We start from the raw sequence: 14,876 nt of genomic DNA, 5'->3' as shown, positions 1-14,876 counted from the left end.
TTTCTTGGCCCTGGCTCCAACCAGGCTAGGAAAAGATTAAAAGATTTAAAAGATTAAAGAAAAAGAAGTAAAGACGCACATTCAAGAAAACCCAAATTAGGCAAATGGAATGCCTTTGCTCCTTCAAAGGTCAGTTCGAAGCCATGTCAGTTACAGACGTGGTAGATGTTTGGCAGATGGGGAGAGGTGGATCCACAGGTTCATCAGGTTTAATAAAAAAATTAAAATGAAAATAAACTTCGGCAAAGGATGGCACTGATGTTTTATTGCTCAACGAAAAACAAGCGTTAATCTATTAACTTGATTAACAGAACAACAAATTAAGCCGAGTCCTAGTCCAAAACGAAATACTCCATACAAATGGAGCTGCATACAAAACTCAATTTGGTTTAAAACTAACCTTAATGTATGTCTGTGTAACTGGCCCTAAATGTTTCGGACATTTCTAACAGGAACTACAACCACAAACCTACCCCCTACCCCAACCCAACACCATCACCACACTGCCTGTGAAAACATCTATTTCAGTCCAGGCTGTAATTGAGTTGGGTGAGTGTGTGTGTTCGTGTGTGTGTGTGTGTGTGTGTGTGTACGCAGAGCTGACTGTGGGCAGAAACATTCTTTATGACTTATGTCGGAGCACTTTGGGTCCAAAACAACATTCTTGTTTAGGGACTGTGTATACAGTTGTGTTCAAATAAATAGCAGTGCGTTACAAAATAATAATAGCTTTTAGTTCAATATTTCAAATGTAGTGGACACTGTTTTATTCTTTTACAGGAAGAAAAGGAGAAGGATCTGTTAAAAAGAAAATGGCAGTGTCGTCTCTTCAAACTGTATAAACTGAAGACATTTTTCAAGATTTAACTTCACTTTAAATTGCTGAACTAATATTTAGTTGCATAACCATTGTTTTTGATAACATCTGCATCTGCATTGCATCAAGTCAACGAACTTCTGCTTCCTAGAAACAGGTATTTCAGCCCAGGATGAACAAACTACATTCCGCAGTGCCTGTGAAATGAATCCTTTTGGTCTGGAACCAAGATCTTGCTCAATTACCTGTGTGTTTGCGGTTGTTGTCTTGTTGAAACACCCATTTCAGAGATATTTCCTCTTTGGCATATGGCAACATAATCTCTTCAAGTATCTTGACGAATTCAAACTGATCCATGATCCGTGGTATATGAACCCAACACCGTAGTATGAAAAACATCCGCATACCATGCACCACCATGCTTCACTGTCTTCACAGTGTACTGTGGCTTGAATTGAGTACCCAGGGGTCGTCTGATGTACTGTCGATGACCACTAGATCCAAAAAGAACAATTTCACTCTCATCAGTCCACAGAATGTTACGCCATTTCTCTTTGGGCCAATCGATGTGTTCCTTGGCAAATTATGGCTGAATCTTTGCCATTCTGACTATTCTTTAATCCGTTTTAACAGTAGTTGCTCATTTTCTTTCACTGAATGAATCAATTACTCAGAAAAAGCAGCGTGCATGTCATGACAGTTGGGTCTTTTGTTTTTCTATTACACTACTACATCTACAAGTAAAGTATTTGCCATGCTAAAATATCACTACCACTAATAATAGTGGTTCATCAGGTTACTGATGTTGTACCGCTATTTTCTTGAACACAACTGTATGTGTGTGCTTGCATGTGTGAGTGTGTGTGTGTGTGTGAGAGTGAGAGTGTGAGTGTGTGCGTGCATGCGTGAGTGTGTGTGTGTGTGTGTGTGTGTAGTTAGAGAAGCATTCTCTCAAACAAACATGAAAAATGAACACCACCCACCCACCAGAGTAACAGGACATTTATTGAAACAAAGTTTACAGATCTGTCATCATACACACTCCTGCCTTGCCACTTCCTTTTCCTTTAATCCAAGTCAAAATATAAAATCCGTAATGCGAGGAATGCATTTTCAATATATGTCAAAATACACTGTAAATATTTAACGTAAAGTAACATCAATCAGCGGCACTTTCACATATGCATTCTCATCCATTCAGAGCAAAGTACTGTAGAGAGCTGGAAAATACTAAGGAGGAAAATTATGACTTATGACCTCATTACAGCCAGGGCCCACAGCCAAGGCTCCTGCTACAGGCCCTGTGACGATCACCACCCAGTTAAAAAGGCAGAGCCTCTCACCGAGTCAGAGAGAGACCTCCGAAGAGTCTCCGCAGTGATGTCACCTTCGCCAATGCCTGTTGTCATGACAATAGCTCTCTAATAGTCAACTACAGCTCTTTCAGTAAATAAGCTACAGTAGCTATATTCGGCAAGGTCAAGCATGGCATTAGCCAGCTAGCTGCAGAAATTGGGTAAGTATGTACCAAGCTAATCAGAGAACTAGCTGGGTGTGTGGTGCACATACTTAACATTACATACTATGAGCCTATATAAAACTTTGCCATCCCGTGTGCTCAAGAAGTACCAGGTGTCGGAATCCAGATATTTCTTCAACTGGCCTATTTTTTACAGAAATTATCATTATTTACACAGCAAGTAGAATCGCTACAATATACTGCATAGCTGCATTTAGCTGATTATATGAAAGTGGCAAATAACTGAAATATTTCATAGTGTACTTACAAAATATGAACTGATACGTTGAATTCATTGATACAAGTTTTCCTCATACTGACAAATCCTCAGAATGGGCTGGGCAGCATCAGGGTGACTCAGCATAGGATTTCATGAACAGCTCCACAGAATACATCCCTTAATGTGTGACATCAACTTCCTGTTTCAAGCATGGATGGCCAGTGGAAGATGGACAGACACTCAGACAGACAGAATAGACAGCAGGGTAGAGGAGTCTGCACTAATTCTAACATACTCGCACTCCACTCTATATTCTCTATTTCACTCCTTGTCCATTTCATTCAAATATAAAATATAGTTTTCAAAATATATTTAACTGAGAAAAAATTATACTTCAAATCCATGGCTTTTTGAACGCACTGTGAAATCTCCACGCTTCCATCATAGACACGCGTATTATTGCAGGGAAGAGAAGCAGAGCATTTTTTAAGTAGCTTGAAATAACTAGAATTTACATAATGTATAACTCCACGAGATCATTTCCTTTTGTGTCATGTGTTCCTTCTCTTCAGAAAAGACCCAGTCAGAGCCATCCTATTGCATCTCTTATCTGAGGTCCATTTTGCCTGGCTTTGAATGCACCTGTCGCAACGCCACATAATTTGAATATGATCGCCCGTGTCCACTATGCTTCCTTTTACGAGCGCCAGCGTCTTTTTTCAATTGTTTGCCATAGGGAGAGAGTGTACGCGGCCGCATGCAGCCGCCTCTCGCGAAAGCGCTGCAGCTGGCGACTTTTTTCACAGCGCTCAGACTACCGGTATACGTTAGAATGTTTATGTGATATGTTGTCATAGATACATAACCCACGTGCACCGCTTTTTCTCTCAGCTCACCTAAGCGTTGTTTTGGGGCGTATCGTCCCAGCGTTTCCCGGCGCTAGTAGACACAGACCCTCACTCGCACTTTGTATCCGAAATGGCCCAGCGATGGTACAGATACAGCTCAGGCCCAATACAACTGATTCAACTACTCGGTCCAGATTGAAGGCCAGCATTTGCTGATCAGTTGTGTTAGCGGCGGGCTTAAACACTGGGTTTATGGAGGTAAAGGCTCATCCACACCAAGACTGATAACCGTAACAATAACTATAAATGTCATTTTGAAAATCGTGGATGGTCCTCACCACAACTATAATGACAACGTCAGTGACGAACAATATCGTTGGGATCACTTTGAGGGCGATTTTGTCCATAAGAACGCATGATCGATAAAAGACTGACAGCCAATCAAAATCCATCCAACTTTACAGGGCATCACGTGCAAAATGGCAGACGTCATAGCCAAGAACTATTTACAGAACGTTATCGTTCAGCAGTGTGGATGCTCACGTGGTTATCGTTACTGTTATCATTATAGCTGTAGTTCTTGGTGTGGTGGGCCTTTCAACCACACTGGGCTTGTCAGGGCAAGACTGGATACACCTGGACTAAACCATGTGAATCAGTAGTTATGCATGTTTCTTTATGTACTGCGTATCTGAAGTGAGGGGCCTTTGACACAATAATCTCAGAGAAGCCAATGTACCCACACAATGACAGGAGCTTAAGGTGCACACACACACTCACACACACAGGCACACACACATACACACATCTTGCATATTTGTAAATAGCTCATTCCTGTTCACGTTTATCTCTTTTTTAAACTCCGTATTGTTTGGATGGTAATCAACCGTTGTAAAACTCACCCCTGGACTTGTGTGATATGTGCGACTCGGAAGGTCTTTTAGGGAAAGTGGGGCCCACCACCATGAGGTGAAACTGACACCTGCTCACACTGTAACTAAGCCGCACCTTTAAATCATTTGCTACAAAAACTGCTACACATCTAGGGCATGCAGTGGCATATACAGTATGCATGTGCGAATGTTTCATCGCAATATAAATATGAATTTTAATGTGGTGTCTGATGAAGTATGCTTCCTTGTGAACTTGTGACTGCTACATTTCCGAGAGGGGTGACAAATGTATATCCTCAAAGCAGGGTTTTCTGCAGGACACAATGTGACTATGATGAAACTGACTTTCAATGATGATTCTTACAACAACAAGTGGCAGTTCACCAGATGAGAGATTGGTTGAAAATGTAAACTTTTTAAAATTCCAGTAAAAAAAAAAAGATCTCTGGTGCTTTTCCAAAGTGAGATGGGAGAAACAACTGTAGCATTGTGTAGCATGCGTTACATGAAATATGCACAGGCTGAGAATAGTGACAATAGTGCTAGCATGCCTGTGAGTCGCTTCAGAAGTTAAATTTTTTTTTTGGTGCGGAGCACTATTTACACTGTCATAAATCAGTCTGTCAGTCAACAGGCCATTCGTGGACATGGGCGTGGCCTAAGTCACTCGCAATATCTGGTTCATAAAATGATTCAATGACATGTCGAAACCAAAATAAATCGGTTTATCGATTCAAAATATTGAAAAACGTCGATTTTTATATTCACAGGTCAGTTCAAATAAAAAAAAAAGATAAGCAATTGCGGGTTTGATACGATTTATCATTACAGTGAATTATCATGACTCAACATATTTAACAGGTACCTGGTACTTAATATCTACTGTACCACAGTATGCTACAGAGGGCTGTGGAGCTAAAGAGTGTTGGTACGCCAGGGGTCTCTGCGTCTGGAGGGAGCTGCCTCTAGGAATCGCTGCTGTTGACTGCCCTATCGATTCTGCGAGAAACGTGAGACAAAAACAACAACAGCCCCATTAGTAGCGTCTGAGAGCCAGTCAAACACAAAACATCCACAGCAAGGACAGGGAGGGACCACCGTCACAGGCAACAACCAGCAAATAATGGAGAAAATAGAGTGACCAGCTGGAATATGGAGAGGCTCGCCGGAATATGGAGACGTCAGTAGTCATTTCATAGCTGTTGTTTTGGCAATGCTTCAGGCACTATTCATTATTCACTTTGATTCACCTCCAGGCTGAGGAAGGCATTTAGAGAGCAGAAGAGGACCCAGAAGCACAAAGAACTGTCAGAGTCAAAACCACCGGGTCCGAGTCAGAGTCACTGGGCCCGAGTGAGATGTGCTCCCTGTGGTAAAGCCAAGCTCTTCTGTTGACACACTGCCACCAGCACTCACATTATGGTTGAAAAGCCGAAGAAGCATCCAGAAAAGGTGAGTCATAATTTGTGATCTCCAAACTCATCAATCTGTTTGTTTTGTCTGTTTAGATTAGACTGTTTGGAAAGTGGGAAGATGAAAGGAGGGCTCCAAGTTAACTGGTAAACTATTTACACAGGTACAGTGGGGCAAAAAAGTATTTAGTCAGCCACCAATTGTGCAAGTTCTCCCACTTAAAAAGATGAGAGAGGCCTGTAATTTTCATCATGGGTACACTTCAACTATGAGAGACAGAATGGGGGGAAAGAATCCAGGAAATCACATTGTAGGATTTGTAATGAATTAATTGGTAAATTCCTCGGTAAAATAAGTATTTGGTCACCTACAAACAAGCAAGATTTCTGGCTCTCACAGACCTGTAACTTCTTCTTGAAGAGGCTCCTCTGTCCTCCACTCGTTACCTGTATTAATGGCACCTGTTTGAACTCGTTATCAGTATAAAAGACACCTGTCCACAACCTCAAACAGTCACACTCCAAACTCCACTATGGCCAAGACCAAAGAGCTGTCAAAGTACACCAGAAACAAAATTGTAGACCTGCACCAGGCTGGGAAGCCTGAATCTGCAATAGGTAAGCAGCTTGGTGTGAAGAAATCAACTGTGGGAGCAATTATTAGAAAATGGAAGACATACAAGACCACTGATAATCTCCCTCGATCTGGGGCTCCACGCAAGATCTCACCCCGTGGGGTCAAAATGATCACAAGAACGGTGAGCAAAAATCCCAGAACCACACGGGGGGACCTAGTGAATGACCTGCAGAGAGCTGGGACCAAAGTAACAAAGGCTACCATCAGTAACACACTACGCCGCCAGGGACTCAAATCCTGCAGTGCCAGACGTGTCCCTCTGCTTAAGCCACTACATGTCCAGGCCCGTCTGAAGTTTGCTAGAGAGCATTTGGATGATCCAGAAGAGGATTGGGAGAATGTCATATGGTCAGATGAAACCAAAATAGAACTTTTTGGTAAAAACTCAACTTGTCGTGTTTGGAGGAGAAAGAATGCTGAGTTGCATCCAAAGAACACCATACCTACTGTGAAGCATGAGGGTGGAAACATCATGCTTTGGGGCTGTTTTTCTGCAAAGGGACCAGGACGACTGATCCGTGTAAAGGAAAGAATGAATGGGGCCATGTATCGTGAGATTTTGAGTGAAAACCTCCTTCCATCAGCAAGGGCATTGAAGATGAAACGTGGCTGGGTCTTTCAGCATGACAATGATCCCAAACACACCGCCCGGGCAACGAAGGAGTGGCTTCGTAAGAAGCATTTCAAGGTCCTGGAGTGGACTAGCCAGTCTCCAGATCTCAACCCCATAGAAAATCTTTGGAGGGAGTTGAAAGTCCGTGTTGCCCAGCGACAGCCCCAAAACATCACTGCTCTAGAGGAGATCTGCATGGAGGAATGGGCCAAAATACCAGCAACAGTGTGTGAAAACCTTGTGAAGACTTACAGAAAACGTTTGACCTCTGTCATTGCCAACAAAGGGTATATAACAAAGTATTGAGATGAACTTTTGTTATTGACCAAATACTTATTTTCCACCATAATTTGCAAATAAATTCTTTAAAAATCAGACAATGTGATCTTCTGGATTTTTTTTTCTCATTTTGTCTCTCATAGTTGAGGTATACCTATGATGAAAATTACAGGCCTCTCATCTTTTTAAGTGGGAGAACTTGCAAAATTGGTGGCTGACTAAATACTTTTTTGCCCCACTGTAAATGTATGAAATATGTGAAGGTGTAGGGGAGGTGTGGTTCAGGTAAAGGTGTGGGCAAGGTGAAGGTGTGGGCCAGGTAAAGGTGCGGTACAGGTGATGGTGGGGTACAGTTAAATGTATTGGCCAGGTGAAGGTGTGGTACCGGTGGTGGTGGGGTACAGGTGGTAGGGTAGAGGTGGTGGTGGGGTACAGGTGAAGGTGTGGTACAGGTGGTGGTGGGGTAGAGGTGGTGGTGGGGTACAGGTGAAGGTGTGGTACAGGTGGTGGTGGGGTAGAGGTGGTTGTGGGGTACAGGTGAAGGTGTGGTAGAGGTGGTGGTGGGGTAGAGGTGGTGGTGGGGTACAGGTGAAGGTGTGGTACAGGTGGTGGTGGGGTACAGGTGAAGCTGTGGGCACACATGTAGGAGACATGCAGGTCTTACTGCGAAGCCCCTGCTGCTGCCTCTCCACCATTTAGGAAACTGCTGTACCTGAGTGTACAGAGAGGGCACACACAGTGAGACTACTCACACACACTCACACTCACACACACTCACACTCACACACACACACACACACACACACACACACACACACTCACACACACTCACACACACACACTCACACACACTCACACTCACACACACTCACACTCACACACACACACACACACTCACACACACACACACACACACACATGCACATACACACATACATACACACAGTGAGACTACTCACACACACACACACACACACACACACACACACATACACACAGTGAGACTACTCACACACACACACACATCCACACATACACACAGTGAGACTACTCTCTCTCACACACACACGCACACACATATACACACACACACACAGTGAGACTACTCACACACACTCATACACACACACACACACACATACACACATACACACATACACACAGTGAGACTACTCACACACACACACATACACACATACACACAGTGAGACTACTCACACACACACATACACACATACACACAGTGAGACTACTCACACACACACACACACACACACATACACACAGTGAGACTACTCACAGACACACAAACAGTGAGACTACTCACACACACACACATACACACAGACTACTCACAGACACACAAACAGTGAGACTACTCACACACACACACATACACACATACACACAGTGAGAATACTCACACACACATACACACAGTGAGACTACTCTCACACACACACACACACACACACACACACATACACACAGTGAGACTACTCACACACACACACACACACATACATACACACATACACACAGTGAGACTACTTACACACACACACATACACACAGTGAGACTACTCACACACACACACACAAACAGTGAGACTACAGCTACTCACACACATACTTCCCCACACTCAGTGAGAATACACATCCTCTTCTCTCTCTCACACACACACCCATGCACACACACACATAAATGTTTGCATGGAAGTCAGAGTGCTTTTTCAAAAGGAACCAATTGTAAGTATGGCTGGCTGGTTTAGATATAGAAGTACACAGTGACAGTAGAGGAACATTTTTGTTCTTCAAAGATCAAAGGTAGCCTGAAAGTATATTCTCTTTGGGTATAACTGAGCATGTAAAAAAACATAATTATATCTTGCTGGCTAGGGGTACAATTTTATGTACATATAGGGTATTTGTACAAGCATTTGTACCCCTTTAGGCACTTTTCAAACCTGTATGTCTGAGAGTGTAATTACCCAGGATTCCTCTGTTTTAAGTGACAGTACGCCGCATCAGCTTTGGTCCTGGTGCAGGCTTCTTTGCAATTCAATCGAAACCCAAAACATCTCATGATCGAAATATATTTTTAAGAAACACACTTCGACAGAGAAAGGCATTAGCAGCAGGCTGTTCTAAGGCTTCCTGTGGTTAAGCTAGTAGTCTGAATCATACAGGGCACCCAGACATATCTAGCTGAAGGATGTGGTTCTCCACAATCGATTTCATGTTTGTGGGCAACAGCTCAAAACTGCAGGGGGGAAAAGTACAAAATATTCTGTCCCTCTAATCGACATAGACATGCCTGCAGCACAATCCCTGAATTGTGCTTTACACACCTTTCAGACTTAAAGGGTTTACCATCAAGTGTTATTGGAAGTTAGTGCTATTGTGCTATTGGCGTTTAATCAGGTTATTGTGCAATTGGAGTTTAATCAGGTTATTGTGCTATTGGGGTATAATCAGGTTATTGCGCAAGTTATTTAGTCAGACTATTGTACTATTGGGTATTTGTCAGATAATTGTAAGATTGGGCATTTGTCAGGTTATTGTACTATTGGGTGTTTGTCAGGGTATTGTGTTATTGGGGTTCAGTCAGAGTATTGTGTAATTAGAGGATAGTTTATTGTGTTATTGCGGGTTAGTTAGGTTATCGTTATTGGGGTTTAACATGGTCATTCATGGTCAAACAGGCCATTCAGGCCAGCAGTACTCGCCTTTTCCTACCACTAAAGTGTACCTACTGCTTAGTTTATACACAAGCTAAATTATACACATATAATTATACACACACAAGCATGTATACACACACACAAACATACACCCATGCATTCACACAAACACACACCCACGCACACACACACACACACAAGGACGTATACACACACACAGACACCCATGCATACACACACTCACACACACAAGCACGTATACACACATACAAACATACACCCATGCATTCACACAAACACACACCCATGCACACACACACACACACAAGCACGTATACACACACACAGACACCCATGCATACACACACTCACACACACAAGCACGTATACACACATACAAACATACACCCATGCATTCACACAAACACACACCCATGCACACACACACACACACACAAGCACGTATACACACACACAGACACCCATGCATACACACACTCACACACACACATACACACACACACCCACACATACACACACTCACACACACACCACACCCATGCATGCACACACACACACAAGCATGTATACGCACACACACCCACGCATGTATACACAGACAAACCCACGCATACATACACACACACGCACACACGCACACAAGCATGAATACACACACACACAGGGTCTTACTTTGCGGCCTCCGCTTGCTCTTTCAGCTCTTCATCCAGTCTGGAGGAGGTCAAAGGTCAATCAGAGGGGAGGAAAGAAGAGAAGCCAGCCATACAGTGTACAGGGGGGAGGGGTCAGAGCGAAGCACAGGCCTGGAGATTCATGCCACTGAGTTACAGAGGGGGGGTGTTGGGGAGGAGGGGTTGGGCAATGGGGGGGGTCAGGGGGTCAGGGTGGGGTTCCTCAAAGGTCCAGCTGCCACTTCTGTTGGCTATAGATTCCCTATTGAGACGGGCTCATGCAGGTGTGACCAGAAGCACAGGGCCAGCCACACCTTACAGAGAGGGGAGGGGCCTACACAGGCACGGCCATGACATCAGCAGGCCCCCCGGCTGGGATTGGCCGGAGTTAGTGCAGGCAGAGGGGGCTGTTACACAGATACAGGCCAGGATTTACCTCATGCATACAAACGGCTTAACGCCCCTTTCCTCTTCGTACCTTCCGGAAGGAAAGGAACGGGACGTCAGGTGATTGAGGCGGTAACTTGGGGGGGGGGGTTTAATGGGAAATATTCTCACAGCTTCAACAACACAGGCCCCGCCCACAACTTGACAGGCATCTGCCGTAAGGTTGAGAGAGGCAACTCATCTTGTAAAGCATTTATTGTACAGTGAAATAAGACTACGTATATGAACCTGAGAAGCTGCATAAATCAGACCCTGGGGCTTGTGAAGAGGGTGAAGGGTGGAGGGGGGGGGGGGGGGGGGTAGGGGGGGTGGCCAAATTCACCCTTTCTTCTGCTGACACATCATAGTGTCCGAAACACACAGAAACAGGACAGATCCAGACAGTCTGATTCTTTTTTTAAACATTCACACAAGCCGGAGAATTCACACATACTATTTATAAAACAATGCCTGTGTGAGATGTGGAGGCGGGTAAGGAGAGTAGACATGTTAAAATGTGTTCGGCTTCGGTTCACTATTTTAAGACCGGGTGCGATACGGAATCTGCTTTTGACTCGACGTGAGCAAAAAAGGGGAACATCCTCTCGATTTTAACAGTGAGGCAGAATACATAAGGATTCGTATCATGTTCTCAGGAATGTGCGTATACATGGGATTCAAACTCACTTTGACTGTATTGTTGGGAGTGGGCACATACACAGAGAGGAGATTCATTGGGATTCGTACTCACTTGACTATGCTCTCGGGAATGTGCACATACTCCATGGGGATGATCTGGCGAAGTTCATCTAGGCTGTTCACATATTTAATCTTACTGCTGAACTTGGAGCTGCCAGGAGACAGAGAGTCAACAACAGTAACAAAAGACAGTGAGACATAGGAGAGTTACAGTCAGACACAGGAGAGATACAGTTAGACACGGTAGAGTTACAGTGAGACACATGATAGTTACAGTGATACACAGTAGAGTTACAGTGAGACACGGTAGAGTTACGGTAGAGTTACAGTGATACAAAGGAGAGATACAGTTAGACACGGTAGAGTTACAGTGAGACACATGATAGTTACAGTGATACACAGTAGAGTTACAGTGAGACACAGTAGAGTTACAGTGAGACACGGTAGAGTTACAGTGATACACAGTAGAGTTACAGTGAGACACAGAAGAGTTACAGTGAGACACGGTAGAGTTACAGTGATACACAGTAGAGTTACAGTGAGACACAGAAGAGTTACAGTGAGACACGGTAGAGTTACAGTGATACACAGTAGAGTTACAGTGATACAAAGGAGAGATACAGTGAGACACAGAAGAGTTACAGTGAGACACGGTAGAGTTACAGTGAGACACAGGAGACTAAGTTGTGGTTACCATACCTGATAAATGGTCTGGTGACTGCCAGGATGGTCCTGATGAACCAGGAGGGGTGAACGATGATAAAGGATTTAAGATTCTTCTTCAGTCTGGAGGAAAAGAAAGAAACACAACCATGGAAGTGAGAGGTGTATGTGTGTATGTGCATGTTTGTATGTGTGTGTAGGTTTGTGTATGTGCTTGTGTGTTTATGTGTATTTTCTGTGTGTGTGTTACCTCCTGTCTATCATGTGGTAGCACTTCTTTAGCCAGCGCAGTCCTGGCATTCTCCTCCTGGGCGTGGCTCCATTCAGGTACACAATCATATAGTCCTCCGCCACCATCAGCTCCAGTGTACTGATCACATACCTGCAGCCCCGGGGCAACATACACACCTTTACAGCCACACCTGTACATCCGCACAGATACACTGGGTCACACACCTGTACATCCACACAGATACACTGGGTCACACACCTGTACATTCGCACAGATACACTGGGTCACACACCTGTACATCCGCACAGATACACTGGGTCACACACCTGTACACCTGCACAGATACACTGGTTCCTAACCATATTAAACATATGGTTAGAAATCCCAATTATAAAGGCCCATAATGACAAAATCTGTGATAGCAACGTAAAACATATTATTGCTACCACAGTATTCAAACAAATCATTAGTTATTCACCAGCACAATTATAATATGAACATAGCTTCAGGATTTAAATCTGTCAGTAAGATCAGGGTCTAAAAGCTGGCAAGCAGTGTCAGACATGTATTATAACCCTTTCAGACCTTGGGTGTTTTTTCACAATATTTCACTATATGTTTTTTTTTTACAGATTAAACAGGTTTAGTGAACAGAGACCCCCTCATGCAACCCCCCATTTTGTTGATAATACCTGTCCCTGTCAGAAAATGTAAAATGTAGGTCTGGATATGATATGCTTTAGAAATTATATCTCCAAAATCAGAAGTGTCAGCTCAGGGATATCAACCTACATTACAAGCATAGGTTGTATGGAGCAACCACATCATACAGCCATGTCAATAGGACACGCCATTGCTTTAGAAAATATAGAAACATCAGCAGAGTGCCGAGGGAAAACATGCTCAGAGAACTGAACGGGTCAAAAGGGTCGTTTTTGGATGAGACTACAACCAATTAAACAAGCAATGCATAACTATACTATGTACAGCAATAATACATTATAAAATACAAATAAATTAACATTATACTTATCTATATTATATAAACCAAAATAAATAGATATTTATACATTTATTCATTTAATAACTACTACTAATTTTCATTACCATTTTTTTGCCATGAACTCAATGTTTACAAGCTACTGAAGAAAATGACAAAATGCTGACACTGCATATTGTTTTGCCTCCAAAACAAAGGTTATAGTCCAATAGTTACAACAGTAAATACAGTAGTATATATATATATATATACAGATATTAAGGTTTGTATTTTCTTGCACAAACAGTAAAAACAACATGTAACCTATTATAATAGCACGATTCATATTAGTTTCATTTCGTTGATTCTCAGTTGCAGGGATACAAACATCTTCAGCAAAACAGCTGAAATTTAGTGAAATGACGCCATCATTTTCAAACACAACCCTGCTTTAAATTCAACACATTTGAGAGCCACAAGTCTCCCTTGAATAGGAAAAAAACAGAAAAAGGTCCTACATTCACAAATAAGCGTTACTCGACGGAGATTAAAGGGAGTGGTTTTTGACGCGAACTGCGCCATTCGGGTCATTCAAAGGGTTAATATTCTTTATTCAGTATTATAACACAGACCATGCAGTTGGTCAAATAATAATGAAAAAAACACACACTTAAATGTTTGCGATAAACGTCAAAGCGAAGAAACAGGGAACAGTAGAGCCGGGAAATCAATGACGGACTCTCCCAGATCATAAAGGAATCCCACGCCTGTTTCCTCACACCGAGTTTATCCATCACCGGCATGTTGAAAGCAAAATGGATAAGAGTCACCCGACCAGCTTGTGATGTGTAACTCGATTAGTAAATTGTTTGATGAGCAAACAGGGACCCAGTTGAAGTGCCAAACTGAGTTTTGTAACTTTCCGAGTGCCAGTATAATGAAAGAGAAAGGAAGGTGCCGTGCTTCTCCTTATGCACTTAAAGATCTGCATTTTGCACAGGTGAACAGACCGATAGCGCTGCAGATTATGTTGCAATGTTCCCTTTATATCCTGTTGACCTTTCTGATCCCGCAATCATTGTGACACAAAGCATTGCTGCGCCTTACTGAAAGGACATCAATCACTAGTGACTTACGATGTCACTGAACACACAGATGCAGCCCATCGACCCAGATAAGATGTCTCCTCTTATCTGTACACCTGCATTCCCCCAGCCAAGATGTCTCCTCTTATCTGTACACCTGCATTCCCCCAGCTGAGCT

At 43.1% G+C, this 14,876-nt stretch overlaps 1 protein-coding gene across 7 annotated transcripts in view; it reads right to left on the bottom strand.

Annotated features, from left to right (window-relative positions):
* Positions 1–1,804: 1,804 nt before the first annotated feature.
* Positions 1,805–14,876, bottom strand: part of LOC133140576 (protein prune homolog 2-like) — a 38,823-nt gene continuing 25,751 nt past the window's right edge. For 2 of the 7 annotated variants that reach the window (XM_061260596.1, XM_061260602.1), the window contains 7 exons: positions 12,653–12,784; positions 12,439–12,525; positions 11,792–11,890; positions 11,051–11,092; positions 10,616–10,654; positions 7,903–7,950; positions 1,805–5,296 (listed from right to left, as the gene is read on the bottom strand). In XM_061260596.1, the coding sequence (XP_061116580.1) occupies positions 5,263–5,296; positions 7,903–7,950; positions 10,616–10,654; positions 11,051–11,092; positions 11,792–11,890; positions 12,439–12,525; positions 12,653–12,784 (481 nt within the window). In that variant the 3' untranslated portion in view covers positions 1,805–5,262. The remainder of the gene's footprint in view (positions 5,297–7,902; positions 7,951–10,615; positions 10,655–11,050; positions 11,093–11,791; positions 11,891–12,438; positions 12,526–12,652; positions 12,785–14,876) is intronic. The other 5 variants (XM_061260598.1, XM_061260597.1, XM_061260599.1 and 2 more) reach the window with 5 other exon arrangements.

This window comes from Conger conger, chromosome 11 (assembly GCF_963514075.1).
Source record: "Conger conger chromosome 11, fConCon1.1, whole genome shotgun sequence".
In the NCBI taxonomy this organism is placed as follows: domain Eukaryota; kingdom Metazoa; phylum Chordata; class Actinopteri; order Anguilliformes; family Congridae; genus Conger; species Conger conger.
This window is presented reverse-complemented; position numbering and strand designations above follow the sequence as displayed.